The sequence below is a fragment of the Manduca sexta genome, chromosome 23, assembly GCF_014839805.1.
Source record: "Manduca sexta isolate Smith_Timp_Sample1 chromosome 23, JHU_Msex_v1.0, whole genome shotgun sequence".
NCBI lineage: Eukaryota > Metazoa > Arthropoda > Insecta > Lepidoptera > Sphingidae > Manduca > Manduca sexta.
The window spans coordinates 7,652,213-7,669,316 of record NC_051137.1 but is presented as its reverse complement, the minus strand read 5'-3'; the positions used below and the strand labels follow the sequence as shown (position 1 = coordinate 7,669,316).

Genomic DNA, 17,104 nt, shown 5'->3' with positions numbered 1-17,104 from the left:
ACGCGTGCCGAGGGAATCTTTCTCACAAGATTGCCTCAAATTAGACGTTTTGTCGTGTGCACTATTGAAAATGTGTCAAATACATGTTCGAACTGTACAGTGTACGGATTCCATTAACCGATGATAAGAGTAGCCGCCACTAACGAGACTTCAATTAGCTTGCTGTCACAACAGTATAGCTACTCGTGCAATATATAGGTATAGGCGTAATGTTCGGGCTTTCGTATCAATCAACACCAGCCACTTGATGCTGTGATCTCGATCACTCTGACATGGCACGTGCTGTAATAATCTCATAAGCCTATTAGCATAACTCAACAGATGCCCACAGATCTTAAGATATCGCAGTGTTAAATAAATAGTCATTAATAAGGTTCTAATAGCAATTAGGTCACTGGTATATTTAGGGCTCTGCCAATTATATTTATCTACCCGTACGGCTGGTTGATTAACAAAACCCAAAATTATTTGTTCCTTAATATTGGACAAAGTTTATAGTAAAAGTATTATGTGCGTTTATCGTTGTAGTCAAAATGTTGTTACTAAAGTTTAGACGGTATATAAATTTAAAGGCGCACACAGACGTGAACAATAGCGCTGCGAGAAAGATGTTCAATGGCAGACTTGGCGCAAGGGTGAAGCGATGTTGCTTTAAGTCGTCTATTTCAACTATTTCCAATTACTTGGGCTTAGGGAAGCTGTGCAACGTCGCCAAGTGACAAAGCAATATTCCGCTTGGCGGACGGCGAGAACTTGGTGTCCCACATTTAACGTAGTGCCCTCGGGAATTTGTGATGAGGATCCGCCCGAGTGCATTGCCTGTTCGAGATTAATGTCGCAAAATATTAAATATCAAGTTTTATTGTTGAATATTTTTTTATATTAATGTATTTCATTTCCGTGCTCTTCGTTAGGTAATGTTACATATTTTAGTGTTACACTCGTAATGGTTCTATTAGGTTTAACAATTTTATAATTTGTCATCTTCCGTGAAAATATAAACCGCGTTTGTATAGAGATAGGCATAGTGTAATGCTACGTTGTTGAATTGCATGAGATTTTACTCGTCATTACGATAGCTTTTGTCATGAAACTCATTACAATTTGAAAGATGTTAAGACAGCATGCGGCAAAGTGGGTCGATACACGAAATTTTGCGAAATCGGCGAGACACCAGTGGGTTTATAGGCGTCGTAAGCTTCAGAGAACACTTTCGGGGTCTATAAAAATCACTTTTGCCATATTACACCACGCATATTACTTTGTCTGTGTTGGGGTGCACAATTGTTGAGGGGTTTTGTGAATATTTATATATTGTTTTATCCAAACATTTGTCGTCCATCGGTTATAAATACGAATAGCGGTCCGGGCGAGAATAAGGTGAGTTTAATTAAAACTGAGCGTCGTCCGTCAGACATGGCGCTGCACACCGCGTCGTCGCGTCGTTTCGTGTTTTGTCTTCCGAGAGTAGCTTCAGTTCAGCTTTAATTAAAAACAATCAAGATATAATTGATTATCGCACCGGCGTTTGCGATAATAAATAGCTTTATTTTGTGTTACGGGGTCGCGATAAATCCGTGATATTCTACCGTAAAATAGTTTACTGTCGGGTTTGAATAAATAGGTAAAATTACTGGAACTATAGAAAGTTTAACTTGTTTAAATGTACCAAAACCTTTAAAACTTTGAGGTCTGACTTTTCCGTAGTTATCGGGTTAGCGAGAACTTGGTACAGTGAAGTTTCGAGCTGATCGAACCGTTTACTATACGTAGATATTTTAGAACTTAAATCATTTGTAAGTTATTAGAAAGTATTTATAAAAGAGTGGGCTTGTACAAATCGCTGTCGTGGTAAAAGAGGAGTTAAGAGCCCTTATTTAATTTTCCGTAGTCAAACTATAAAATTGTTATAGTCGTTACGAAGTATGTGTTTTACGAACATAATATTTATATGTGTTATAGATTAACTACTATAGATATTAATATTTCACATACCAAACTTGAAATAACATTTAATGGTAAGATTTGTGCTTATAATTACATCACCGCCATTGAGTGGTATTGACCATAATTACTGAAATATACATTAATAATTATTATACCTTATATCAAATTAAAAAGAACTTACACATTGCTTATGATCTTCAATAATGTAATAGTTACTTAGTGTTATGCTCGGAGAGTTTTTAAGGTGGCGCAATATGTAAATTAGTTTTTATTACCGAGTTTATTTGTCGAGGGATTACTATGTACCCGTATGTACCATCACGCGCTCGGTGGCATAATAGTCGAATATCAAATATGCTTCTAGTCTTGAATAATCAAGTACAATAAAGATAAAAACATTTACAGAGCGTAACATAATGCGTACGTAACAAATAATGATACTGAAGGGTTAAAAATCGAATAAAACGCCGTTGTATTTTTTGGTCGATATGACCAAGTTATTGTCAAAGTGAATGAAGAACGGCGTATCAGTACCGGGCGTGTCCTCGTGACTAATGGAACTTGGAGCTCGCTCGAGAAGGGTCCACTTATGTCACCCTAAATAGTATGATTGATAATGCTACCTCGAGCAAAAACATTGCTCTTTTGTAACATAACGAAGCCGCTAACATATTTCGTAGAATAAATAAATACACGCCCTGGTAGTTTGCAGAACTTTACCATTGTGCCGCAAATTGAATGCCACATTTTATTACAACGAGTTACTGAATAGCCTATATTATTTAAACCACATTGACGTAACCAAATAACAATTTCGTTATGAACGTCACCAACTTGACAATATGCAACACAATAAGATAATAGCGCGGTCTAGCAATTGTAACTTTGAACATCATTATTTTGCACGTCATAGTCGTTAGTACTGGAATTGTATTTTTATATTCACGTATAATAATACCAGCCCTGTATTATATACTGTCCCACTGCTGGGCATGGACCTCCTCTACTACTGAGAAATTAGGCCTTAGTCCACCACGCTGGCTTAGTGCGGATTGGTATACTTCACACACCTTTCAAAATCCTATAGAGAACTTCCGAGGTATTCACGTATAGTCTTAGTAATTACATGGTACAGCGGAAAATAATGTAATCTCATACGGTTCAATTACCAGTCGGTATTAGCAAAGTGTTTGAAGTTTTCAAGGTTCCGTTAATTACAGGCTGTAGTCGAAAGTTTTCGTCGATGAGCGGGTAGTTAATGGCTTGTGAAGAAGGGTATTGCGAAGTGGTACACGAGTTGCCACAACAAATACGTCTTTAAACAAATGCACTGTTCCGTGAAGCCGAAAAACAAAACTTTATAGGCGACGCTCAAAACTTCGTGCAATGTACGCGGACAAATAAACCCAACGAACGTATTTTATTGTCTCAAAATTGAATTTGTGAAGACGACTTCTAAAATTCGTTGTTGTACGCATTCAATACACCTTTTCTGGCATCTAAGTAATAAGTAAAGTGATCCATAATTTACTTTCTAAGTTTATGTTTATTTTAGTTCGCTATTTACCACTACCTATTAAAATAAATGAAGTTAGAAAACATATTACTATTTTAATGTGGTTTTAGTAATCTTAATGGACGCTATTAATACGGCTGCGATTGCGTATTACTTTTGGCTAACCAAAAAGCTTTAGGAAAAACCTTAGTTAACCGAAGCTTTTGGCTTAAACAAGACTTTTCCAGTTTTTTATTGTTCCTAGACTTGACTCGGATTAACATAATATTTTGTTTTATATTCAATAATTTATTGATTTTTGTTATGCATGCCTGAGTGATTATCTCAATAAAAATAATATTCTATAAAAGACAGCGTTCCATTATTGCGTTGCAATATACTTTTTAAAGTAGATTTCCAGCCATCACATCAATCTTTATACAATTAAATTCGGGTACTCGAGAAATGTGCGTAAAATGTTTTCAGATAATTCATGCATAACGTTGACACCATTCAGACCTTAATAAATAACACTTATTTTGCGTAAAGTGATAATCAGAATACGTGTATCAGGCGGCGATGTTGTTTGTTCTTACCTTGTTTATATGCCAGGTGTATGTATCGTCACGTTCAAGCGTTAGGAACCCTAAATAGAATATCGCTAAGTAGGTAAAGTAATATCTTTTAAAACTAAAGCAAAAATTCTTTGAATAAACATAACAGATATTTACTCCTTTAAATTTTCTGTGCACTCTTTAGATAATTATTTTAGATACGTCTAGAAATTTCTTTTAGTAACAAGACCGACTACTATTATCTAAAGATAAATAAAAATAAGTCGTGATCTTCGTAATAGCGAGAGAAACACATTCAGTGTTGCTCGCGGTTTTGCCCGTATGAAAAGCCTATCCTGTCCCAAGTCCCCAAAACGTTATAAATCGCCAGCACCATTTATTTCAAATTCAGATAAATAAAATGCTATGGGAGCTAATTACTGGGATAAAAATTAGCCTTAGTGTTAATCCAACTTCTAGACTCCGAGCTACGGCTAGGTAATTTTTGAGATGGAAACACCCATTTACAATTATTTGTAAGGCCGACCCGAGATTAGAAACCCAGGCTTCAACACAGTAGCCGTAGTCGCATTGTATTCATTTCAACTACGCCACCGAGGCTGTATACGAGCTATGAAAATAATATGAAGTCTTAGTATAATTAATTTCACCTATCACCGTTTTCCTGTGAGCACAATTATACCATACGTAATAAGTATAAGCCATATCTCCTTTTTTTCTTGTTTCTATCAATTCCTTTGTTGGTTAAAGACTATTTATTGTGGTTTCATGCTCGGTATAATAATTCTTTGTGTGCTAAACTGGGGTGGAACTATAGTGGCGGTGTTGAATGTGTGGGCGAGGTTCACTATGTGTAACTCTTGGCTAACAGTAGTATGTATGTTCACGTTTGGTGATGAAGTTACAATTGTTTCAGTTTTATACATAGTTTTGAAAATTGAACGTGTATGAAACTCGGTGTTTCTATTCGTAGTGTATACCTGTTTAATAAAATTAAAACTGTTAAATTACTTTAAATGAAACAAACATGAAGAAGATGTTCATAGTCTCAAGAGCGCGTAATAAATAAAAGATATGAACTGATTTAATAAACTCTTAGATGAGTTCGCCAAAGGATAGCGATCGTAGAGTTATGTAGAAACAGAACGGACTTTTGATTGAGGGCGGTCATTAATTCAAAGATTTTAATCTTTCAACATTTGAAATTAAATTTAAAAGGAATGTTTGTGCTCACAAAATTGTTCATTACCTTAACTGGAACGTAAAATTTTACAGTTCGCAATCTCTCGAAGATTTCAGTTAATTTTGTTGATATTCGCATTCCCCGTGCCACCGCAGGTGTTAAAATATATAAGACGCAACCCGGCTGTCTTCAATGTACCCACTTCCCGTTACATTGTTCAGCTCACGTGCAAGTATAATGTATTACAGAACTGATACAAAGTAAGTCGCAATGTTTCGTTCTAGTCTTCATCTGTAGTAAAATCGACTGTTGATGTCGCATTATAAAGTCATGAAAATTCGCATGTAACTTTAGTGCAAATCGAATTTCCTCTATAATTTCTGTATTTTCACACAGGATTCGTTTGGCGGTAACTACTCGTTTCTGCTTGCAGTGCCGTTGCAATAAGTAACTAGAAACTTCACTTCATACCGAAATGGAAATCCATTATTTTTTTTACATTCACCATTTCTGTCTGTGTAACATTTTTTAGAAAAATTGTTTATCTTTGAAAAGTAATCTCACTGGAGTCATTTAGGAGTAAAAATATATGTCCCGCACTGCCTAGTCTCGAAATATTGATAATAAAAACGTAAACGTCTAGAATATCAATATGAGGACGGATATTATGTATCCTAAAAATGTTTTATGACATGAAATATATCAGGGAACGACGCCCTTTCACCGTTTGTAGGATTTTTAAATCACTTGTCCCCTGTTTGTAAACAGGTGTGCGAAGCTGTCTGCTCCTTTCAGCTCACGTTCTCACCAAGTCGTAACACCGAGCCATTTCGCCCATATGAAATACCGTCTTTACGGTTACTTATTGTCACGAATATGATCGCCATACGCAGCATTTATGTATTTTTTGTTTTCGTATACTAGATTCGGGTTTTATCGCGTTGTAACAATAAATTTATAGATTGCAGATACACATGTAACGTTGCGTGGAGTGAATACGTAGTTGATATTACCGTTTACTTCGTAATGTTTGTGTAAAAGTTTTATTTGTTGATGTAATTCATCGAGTATTAAATTCTTTGTGTTTTGGCGTGTTCAAACGTTTGCGGGGTGACATTGTGATGTCAAGGCAAAATCGTCCTTTGCACTACTAAGTTGATCGCTAACTTATATTAGAAACTATATAGATCGACGCATAAACGTTTTAAACTAAAAGTAAGTAGTCATTGCTTTCCCAATGATCACCATCGCCTCCCAACAATTTCATTTAATACCGAGTTGACATCATTTTGTAGTTTGATAATGCTTTATTAAATTAAAACTTCTTAAATAGACCTTTATGAAAGTTATACTTATTTCCTTAGAGGAACTGCGTCCGCGGGGAAGCTTCGATCCGGCAAAATAACTAAAAAGAAAATGTAACCTGTGTAGCTTCTCCATAAGTAGTCGAGAGCTATATTTTATATTCCAAGTGTAATATGAATTCTTTGTGCTTAATATTGATATTAATAACGTGTGTTGGTATTCAATTACTGTTACAATTCTTTACAGCCAGTCTGTTTGTTTTTTAGAGAATCCAATTATATATTTATGTACTTTGTATCTATTAAAATACGAGTACTTAATTAGCTATTTAATTATTACAATCCCACATCTCATTTGAAGTTTAGCGAATAAGCCGCGTACAAATCCAACCTTGAAAGAGTTACAACTTACAGTAGATTTGAGTTCAAAAGTGGCTTAACTCATGAAAGCGTAACGCGACAGCGATGTTTTCATACCCTAATCTCTTTGAAGAGAACACATTAACTTATAAATAAATGGAAGCGATAGTATGTACTTGGTAATATCTTATTTAAAACTGTTTCAATTTTAAGTTCTATTTTTATATTTTAGCAGTTGCTGGTTGCTTTTTCAATAGAGTGGAATATATTTTTTATTTCTTAAGGTTCTGTAGGTACATGAAATTTATATCGACAATTGATTTACAATACTCACCACTTTTTTTTTAAATGTATTTTTATGATATTCACACTTCAGAAATAGAATATTCATGAACAAACCTGGAATCAATGAATAAAAAAATATTGTTTGTTAAGAACCCGATAAGTATTACAAGTATTGAAATGTCGTATATACATAACATATACGTATTTAAGTTTACGTAGTACAGGTTCCGTCCTAGCATGTATTCACATAGAGAACTAGTCAGACGATAATTTCTTGCCAATCGGATGAATAATAGCGACGATAGCCTAGTTGGGTATGGAACGGTCTGCCGAGACGAATGTCCGCAGGCTCAAATCCCTAGGGCACACACCTCTGACTTTTCTAAAAAATCATGTGTGTATTCTTTGTGAATTTATCGTTCGCTTTAACGGTGAAGGAAAACATCGTGAGGAAACCTGCACATCTGAGAAGTTCCTCTATAGGAATTTCGAAGGTGTGTGAAGTCTATCAATCCGCACTAGGCCAGCGTGGTGGACTAAGGCCTAATCCCTCTCAGTAGTAGAGGAGGCCCGTGCTCTATATATTATTATTATTATTATAATCGGATGAATTATAGATACCGATATTTTAAGACGCTATTCGTTGTTAACTTATCAAGTATTATTCACCAAAACGAACTGTTTAATAGCATTTCTAAATTGATACCGCATTTTGTGTCCAAAATAGGATTTCGTATAAATATATTTCAAGACCTCGAGAATCCTGAGTTAAAGCTTGAACTGTCTCGAAGGGCGCGGGAGTATTTTAAAATTGCCATTTAAACCCATGTAATACCCGTACGACTGTGGGGAAAATCGTGTTTTACTTCTTCCTCAAATAATAAAATACACCTCAATTTTATGCTAAATTTACGGTAAAATAAAGGGAAAAATGAGTATTCCGCTGTTGAATTTGCCAATTTAACAAATATTCGTCCATGGCCTAAGTAAGATCTATTTGAATACCAATCTACTTTAATTTATGCCAAACAGTTTCGAGCTTTTATCTTACGATACGAAAATTATATATAAAATATTAGTCAAGTATCTAATAACAAAAACTGGCCCGCTAATTATTTATTGTTTTAAGCTCGTATTTACGATTTCTTTAAATAGGTATAGTATATATTTCTCATTAGATTTTATTTGCTGATTATAATCAGTATTATGCAAGTAATTTACATCATTTTGCAGAACAAATTAGTGCAGTTACTTATTATTATGAGATTTAATTATGGAAGTCCTAATAATGTGGTAAGAGTCATGCAGTACTTTGAGCTACGTTGATGTTTATGACTCTGTTCTTCGCGTTTGCCTTTTTGCGTTACTCATATTTATTCGGTCGAATAAAAAAAGATAACTTACTTTTATTTGAAGTGCAATGGTTCAAATATTTCTTTCTTTCAATACAAAAGCTGCAGATAACATTGCAACTTGATATGAGAAAGAATTCTCATGTTCCCGAATTTTACCGCTTAAGTGGTGTCTGGTAGACGGTAATGTTCTAAATATATTTCGATCATTTGTAATAATACAATGTGCAAAATTCTTTTATCCAATTTGAAAATAAGCGTTCTAAATACTCACAAAGTGGATTTATTTGTCGAACAAAATTGTTCCATTGGCGTAAGGGTAAAAATGAAATAAAGTTGCGATGTAAGGTGAAAATACAAAGCAATAGTTAGGAGCCGGATCCCTTGTGGCGAATGCTGTCGACAGGTGTTGAGCGGCGTGCGATGTGCGCGTGACTGGCCCACAATGACTAAGATACATATAACTTTATTGTATTGTTTACCGCAGTTTGTACGACTGTTTCTACAAACGTACGTACACTTGACGCATATTCTTTTCAATGCATGTATGTTTGGTAGGTAACGTTATAGAATTTGTCAATGTTAAGAAACTATCTAGAGTCTTTGTTAGGTTTAAATAACTACTAATAGAAAGTTAAACATTTTTAGGAGAGCAGTCAATGTATCCTTGACTAAAAAAGGGACCTTGGTTCTATACAAGCATGTTTTCGGTCTGCTAGTTGAAGTATCATATTATAAAAATGTGAGACGTTTTTTGTAAGTCGCGTAAAGAGGAGGAATGAAGAAAAATCATAAAATATATTACGCAGCTGTGAACGAGGAGTGCTGACGTGACAGCTAATACTAAATGACATGTTTAACACATTCACAGCTAACGCAATTTGTTCTTTATAAAATGCGTGCTTCGTTAACGTGACGCGTTCTCTGTAATTTATTATGTGTCTTAATTATGATGTTTGAAATCGTGCTGAACACGCGTTTTCTAAAGGACTGCATGAGCGTGTCATTAAAATTGAAATATGCAGGCACTTTTGTTTGTAGACTTTAGTCAGGCATGAATCGCGTAATGTGGGTATACAAATCCTTATATTGTTTTATTTAAAGTATCTGTTTTTTTTTTCAATTTATGAATTGTTCAGCGAAAGCTGTTCTTAAAGAACGCAGTAGTTTCACGCCGGTATTAAACAAATTAAAAAATACCTATAGAAATATTCCTTATCTATATGCGCCATCTAGATTAAAGTCCAGGGCAAATCACAATCGACTTCGTGCACTTGAAAAATGTCAACTATTTTAAATATCATTTCAAAGTATTGGTTTTATTCTTAAGCAATCGCGATTATTCCTGCAGCCAGTGATTACGGCACATCCGGAGCTCGGCGTCCCGGATTATACTTCCATTTGGTTGCCAGTTTTTAGCCCACTGTCTTGCAAGAGATTATCGCTTTTATTAGCTGTGAGACTTTTGTTGAAACTGAATAAATATAATGTTTTGTCCTTGCGGTACTGCAATGTTTTTGGTGACTGAAATGTTATTGTTCTTGTATATTTGGTAGCCAAATATGATTAATAACATATCTGCATTTTTGTATAGTGGAAAAGTAGTAATGCTAAATTTCATTCAGATTTGTCCAACAGTTCTGTGTTTATTTTTGGCAAATATCCAAATATCTTTACTCTTTTTAACACGCATAACATTCGTGCGAATACATATAAAAATAGAATCATATATTAATGCAATGAAAAACGTTGGTAGTTAACGTTATTTCATACTTAAAGAACACTAGAACTGCGCGCGAATGTATCAAAACGCCATTTTATTATATATTTGCTTTTACAAGATATTTTAACTGTTTTCCACATTCCCGGGCTAAGCAACTATCATCGCGGATAGCATTTTGAATCTATAAAAATTGCTTCCCAAAGGACTAGACATTTTGTGAGAAAACCCACGCTTACTCACGAAATAGTTTCTATGTGTTAGTTTATAATAAACCTTTAAACCCAAGCTTTACTTTTATTTCTCTGACCTACAAAATACCTTATCGGATTACTTTACGGGCGATGGTAAACGACTAAATGTAAGAAATCTTTTATTTGGTGGTGACAATGATTCAAAGGCCTGCCTTACTTAATTTATTATCCTGTTTTGCTTCGTCCAAGCAATAAATAAAGAGTAGGCGAGTACTTAAAAGCTAAAGTGAGAGCCTGAATAATACCATTAGGGATAGGAAAGGATTATTAAGACTCCATTTTGTATTTTATAATAGTTTCATATTTAACAGTCGGTATTTATTTCTGCGTAGCTCGTTCGTTTTAATTTTACTCTAATTGCAAAAACGTGATTCTAAAGTACATAATGTATTTAGATTAGCGTCGTCTGGCAATAATTGGGGTTACTGGGAACAACGGTTTCTGAGTATTTCCAAGCACGTTTGCCATTATTATATCACTTCTCTTTACGGTCCAAATCCACTTCTTAGCCTACATTACATTATATTAAACTGTGCTAGTGATCTACCACACCACCATATTTTCGTGCTTGAATTCGTCGACGGCTTGCATTTAAAAAGTCCTTTATGTTTATTAATAGGTACATTCAAAGTCTCCTAAAAAGAGAAATATTTCAACGGCTACTAATTAAGCTGCACAAACTACGAGTTGATGTTTTTGAGAAAAAACTTCACAATGTTCTATTAAGAGGATAAATTAAGTTTTTATAAGTTAATTTGCTTAAGTGTTTCTCTTTTTATTTCAGGTAAGCTAGAAATTAACATTGCAGTGGAGTCAGAGTGAGTCCTCGCTAAAGTGAAGTTCAATCCAACAGGATATGTGAAGCGTCTCGATTTCATCTAGATTATATGCCCTATAAAACTGTCTGAAAAAGCTATAAAATACGACGAAAAAATGTCTTTTTTCTGTTTCTAGACAAACATCTATCCAGCCTATCTTCTTTAGCCATTTTATTTTTGATTGAAAAATCTTGCTTAACCTTGGTTTAATACCGTGGTGACTTTATTTAGATAAAGATCGGGGTAACGCCCTGGGAGCTCGCTACGGCTTATCGCTTATCAGCAAAATGACTTTAACATCCCACTACGCAATACTCTGTAAACGTGACATTGTTTAATAATATTTCAAGTTGAAATGTAACAAAATTTTATGTTTCTTTGATATCGTTTTTGTTGAACATTAGGCATGTTTTAGTTTTCATAATGTATATGACGTGTTTTGTGACAACGAATAACCTAATTTGCTTTATTAAAAAAAGTAACATAAACAACAGCGGACACTATAGATGGAAACATAGACTAAATCATAGTGCATAAAGCATGGTTGACATAATTACAAGGTTTTTATAGGATAGGCCAGCAAACTAGTTAGTAGGTCACCTTATAATCGGTATACGCAATAGCCAATAAACATAATAATCTATACCAGAGGAATCAGATGTGTGCTGTCAGTCATAAAATCATATCAGCAAGCTGTCACTTCGCGTCACGAGGCAGTGGTATTACCCCGGTCAAGTTGGGTCGACGGCTAGCGTAGACTAAAAGGTAACAGTGCGGCTTACTTTGTAGCAATCGTCTCTACCAATGCTACATACATGGACAATGGACATAGAGACGCCATTAATGAATGAATGTTATTCAATATTGTTTCCAGTTTTGTTTACAGAACAAACGGACAAGCTTAACTAGACCGATAATATTGTCTCAAAAAAATTTACTTGAATGTGACATGAAGACATTTTAGCTGATTTGTATCACGCTCAGAGTGAAATATTTAATATTATATCGATAATTTGGCATAAAATTCATTTATATAAAGATTAATCACCTTTTGTTCTTAAAAAAAAAACATATTTACAAATTAAACGTAGAATATCAAAACAGTGATACAAAGGTAGCATCAAAAAGCTATTATTAAAATGAATTTGACATGAAATGCATTAGGTTATGATTCATAGTTTCCCGATGGGCTGTGATTGCGAACATCGATCACAGTTTGCCGTTTCTCGTCGCGCTGATCTGAATCTGAGTTCCGCAATAAAAATAAAGCCGGCAATAGAGCTAGCGTGGATTCCGTGTTTAAACTCTAACGGGCCGATTATATGGGAACATTCGGCGGTTGAAGATGTTCGGAACCACTTCCCTTGAGTGCCTAATGATGGGTTACGCTTTAGAATTGTCTGTTTTCGAATTAATCGAGGAATCCGATCGTTTCGATTTTATTAGTAATAGAAATTTATATTCATTCTCAAGTGCTGATTATTGGAGGATTTGACGCGAGCATTTTTAAGCTTGTTTTTCTGTAAGACGTAACCTAATTGGTCGAGTCAATTGCTAGAAACTAAATTAATAGACTACAATAAACTTTTGAAAAGCGATATGATTTATTTATCGTTTGATATTATTTCGACAGCATTACATATAAGAAAAATAACTTCCTCGCGATAAACTGATGTATGATGATAGGAGTACAACAGTGCAGACTTTTATACTCATTCGTAACAATATGTTATGAGAGACCATTTGTTAATGTCGAGTGGAAATGCTTAATATGTTTTGTAAATAGTCTAGGCGTCTTGCCAAAACGTTAACAGAATGAGATACTTCTAACAACGTGCACTAGTTACTAGAAGTTTTAAGTGCATTGGGACTTGTTTTGTTTATTTGAATATGGACACTGTTTTATTACTGGCCACTCTTATTTCGCTAAGAATTAGTTATGGCTTAAAGTCAGATATTTTGATTCTTATACGTATTATTGAATGTTTCCTTAATATAATGTCTAGATTTGTCGGACGTTTTAATTGTATCCACGTTATCAACGGTCTATTAAAAAATCTGCGCGAAGAAAATGTCAATTCATTTCATGATAATAAGTCTTCTTAGCACTTCACTGTCCGTGGGCAATAATTAACTGCCTGACTCAACATAAAACGAAGCATCCAAGTCTGAAAGTACAAAGATTGTATAAAGCTTCGATATAACTTGACGCTGTTTTTTGTTATCAGCCTCTCTAACAATTACTCTGAGAAAAAAGACAATTGCAAAGTGATTTTTTTTCCACAAACAGAACGAAGATTGTGTTGTTATACTACGTTATTGATATGTTACTAAGGTTGGGATTCATTTAAACGTAGTTTGTAATTTGGTCGGAGAGGGTTCCGGACGGCTTTCAACGCCGCCATCATTGTTTAGGGGCGGTAATTTATATTGTGCTTTAGGAAATTAGCGCGAACGCTCGCCACAAGCTCAGGTGCCACCGCGCCATTACCGTCCAGATTTACTTGGGAGATCTCGGCCATTCACTGAGACGAGTTTGTTGAGTAATTATTACATCTCATTAAAAATGTATTAACTGAACTTACTTAACAATGTTTAAGCTTTTGTTTGTTCTGAATTTCACGATACTTTTCTGTTCAAACGTATTTTATTCGTTGACTGGAAAGGCATAAGTTGAAATAAATTATCCACTCTGTTGGGCAACGACTAATTAATTAGTGAGCGCTGCCTGATTTATTGTTGTTTGATTTATATTCCAGCCATTGACAGAAAATTGATAATAAATGAAATGGTGTGATATAGAGCATTGTAACGTTACAAAGTTATTTTACATTTTACTCGGGTATATTTATATTACGTCGCTTGATTTTGGCAGTAATAAATAGTTATTAAACAAAGTTATTAAAAAAAAATTATATAATAATTAATATCTCCTGTATTTCAGGAGATATTAATTATTATACAAATTATAACGTACATATACATTACGTTTTGTGCTTTATCTTATATCATTTTATGAAGGATAATGTCTACGTGTACAAAATTAAGCTCTAAAAGAGGATGAGGCCCGGTACCTTTTACGTCTGCTACTAAAATAATAATATGACGACGGAACGTGAGTTTTGATGTTTTATCAAAAGTATTTATTTAACTGCTTCTGATCTGACTCAAAATATAAAGTAGTTTTTCTGTGGGTATTTATTTTTGACAAAATTTTCAACAGAATAATTTTTATTATGAGCAGAGATTTTTTTGTCCACAGGAGATTGTGGTTAGGGCATGGGGTAACAAATTTTCAAAAGTTTTCATCTTTGTTATCAAAATTCCTATTCGTGTTGCTGTCGGTTTGTGAAACAGCATTTTTAATGTGGACTTCTTTTATTTTTTTGCGGTAATGGTAAAACTATCGTAAATATGCATTTATATGGAAATTTGCTTGAATACATATTTATGGAAATCATTAAATATGCCAATTATATATTAAACTAGACTATTATATCCCTGTGAAATACTTTGGAAAAGTAATGTTCGTCTTTAAAGCTTTCACTTACTCTACGATAATATGCATACTTTAAAGCAAGTCTATCTAAATTTAACAGCAATATTTTCGACCTCGAATTTGCTATGCCCTTCGAAAATTCATTTCCTCTGTCTACTCCCTTACGCAACTGTTTTATATGTTTATTAACTTCGATGAGCCTCACGAGCATCGCGCCTCGTAAGCGAAATTAAACGTTTCTGACGTAGATGTACGATGGTAATCAGAAACGCAATATCTGTATGGAATATATTTGTTTTGTTCCATCATATTTGTTCAGGTTTGGTAACGTTTAGGTGACAAGAAAGGGCTTTCAGTAATAAAGAGTATACATTGCTTACATTTATTATATCTTTATAATCAAAGTATACATTTATTTTGAAAAATAAAATGTCTTTTCAAGAAATTCTTTTCACATTGATCACGGTATCTACACAAAAGAAATTTGCGTTTTTATTATGTGTCATTGATTTGAAAATGTAAGTGCCGTAAAAGAAATTGTTTCCAAGAAATTTTCTTGTTTGTTCCCGAATATTAATATGTATTTCGTGTAGTCCCTGTAGAAAATAATATTTAATATGTATTAAAATGGTTATAAGTTTGCCAGACAGTAATGTTATTTCTTACTACTATAATGGTGCTATATTTATAGTATGGGTCCTATTCGGATTCTACTCGTTTCGTCTATTTCTCTGAAGGTGAGATATTTTGGTGTACACAATGTTCATTTATATGTAAAGCCTACGTGATCCCATTATTAGATCTACTGCGCATGTTATGCGGTAGATTTCCTAAATGAATATCTAAACACACCTATTGTCTTAAGGGTTGTAATTTGAGATAGGACTTATACTGATATGTAATTTGTAAATAAATGTACTGTCATTTGAAGAATTTGCTTAACTTACCGAATTTAAAATGCTTGAAAAAAATACTGAGTTATCTACATCCTCTTTTCTGTGTTTTCTAATTAGGATTAATGAAATATGGTTGTTATGTTTTTTAAAATAAAAAGATAGTAAACAATCTCATGGAACATTAAAGTAGGTCACGCTGATTTTTTAAAGTGTAATTTTGAGTAACGTTTAGCGTGAACAGTAAGAAAGGAATTTAGTCAAATTGTCTACCTTTTTAACTTTGCAGTCGTGGGTGACATTAAGTAAATCAGTGAGTAGCGGACCCAGCACAAAGTGCTGACATGGTTTGTTCAATACGTAATTCCATAACTTGTTTTTCGTTTTATTATTTTGTAATGTACTTGCTGATATTTTGCCCTGAAAGAAAAAATATTTCTAGAAAAATATTTAGGTATAAAGTTAGGTTCATTCCGAAGCATTAATCATCTTCTTGCCCTTGTCACACTGCGGCGGCGACGGCGCAGTAGATTTTGATATATGTTGCAGAAATGTTATTAGCTATAGTTCCTTTCCCACTTCGTTCACCTGTCTGTTATGTTATACGTGGTTTAATCAATCCATACTTACAAAATGGTTAGGAACCAAGTTACAATTTACAATCTAAATTCATTGACATTTAAAAAGTATATACTAACCCCAGTAATAAGGCAATTTTGAGGTAAATCTAAACGAAATATGACATTAGATGCATTTTGTATGTTGCCAATCTCAATGTTACCACAATCTGTTGGTTTAGGTCCTTTACATATTTCCATCTTTTCCCAGGTAACAGTGTACGGCCCCTAAGAACAAACGCAAATATTTTTTTTAAAAAGTCTTAAAAAAATAAACAATAATTTAACATACTTACATAATTGTTTCCTATTATCTGACTACCTCCTTTCCAAGCAGACAATACAATAACCGTGCATAGAAGCCACATAACAGTGCGCATGGGCTGGCACCTTACTGTGTTAAGAGCATATATTTTAATAACTAGTTTAATTCAATCCACGCGATATTACCCAGCGCGTAATTTTATTTATAAACGTAGTCATTAAAAAACCTAATTTCCGGCGATGTGTTTGCGACGTAAATTACATTTCCTGATACGGAACATCAGAGGGAAACCTGCTTCATTATTATGGTTATTGAAGCGATAAATATTATTTATTATAGCGACTGAATAAAGATGCGCTACTTTCGGCCGATCTTTAATACAAAGTTCGTTCAGTATTCAACACACATGGTCTTTGTCCCGGCAGATAAGCCTTCTACCGCCTGATAATGTTAATGTAGTGAAGCGGCGCGAAGGAATCATTTAGCATTAATCGAGAGAGGTCGTCGCTTGGCGCCGAGTGAATCTCCAACAATCAT

At 34.2% G+C, this 17,104-nt stretch overlaps 1 protein-coding gene across 1 annotated transcript; it reads right to left on the bottom strand.

The window, feature by feature from the left end:
- Nucleotides 1-15,166: 15,166 nt before the first annotated feature.
- Nucleotides 15,167-16,726, bottom strand: LOC115445042. Its single transcript, XM_030171124.2, has 4 exons — nucleotides 16,599-16,726; nucleotides 16,384-16,530; nucleotides 15,959-16,105; nucleotides 15,167-15,388 (listed from the first exon to the last, which is right to left on the bottom strand). Exons 1-4 carry the CDS (start codon nucleotides 16,680-16,682, stop codon nucleotides 15,230-15,232), a joined length of 537 nt encoding a protein of 178 aa, XP_030026984.1. The 5' UTR covers nucleotides 16,683-16,726; the 3' UTR covers nucleotides 15,167-15,229.
- Nucleotides 16,727-17,104: the final 378 nt, after the last annotated feature.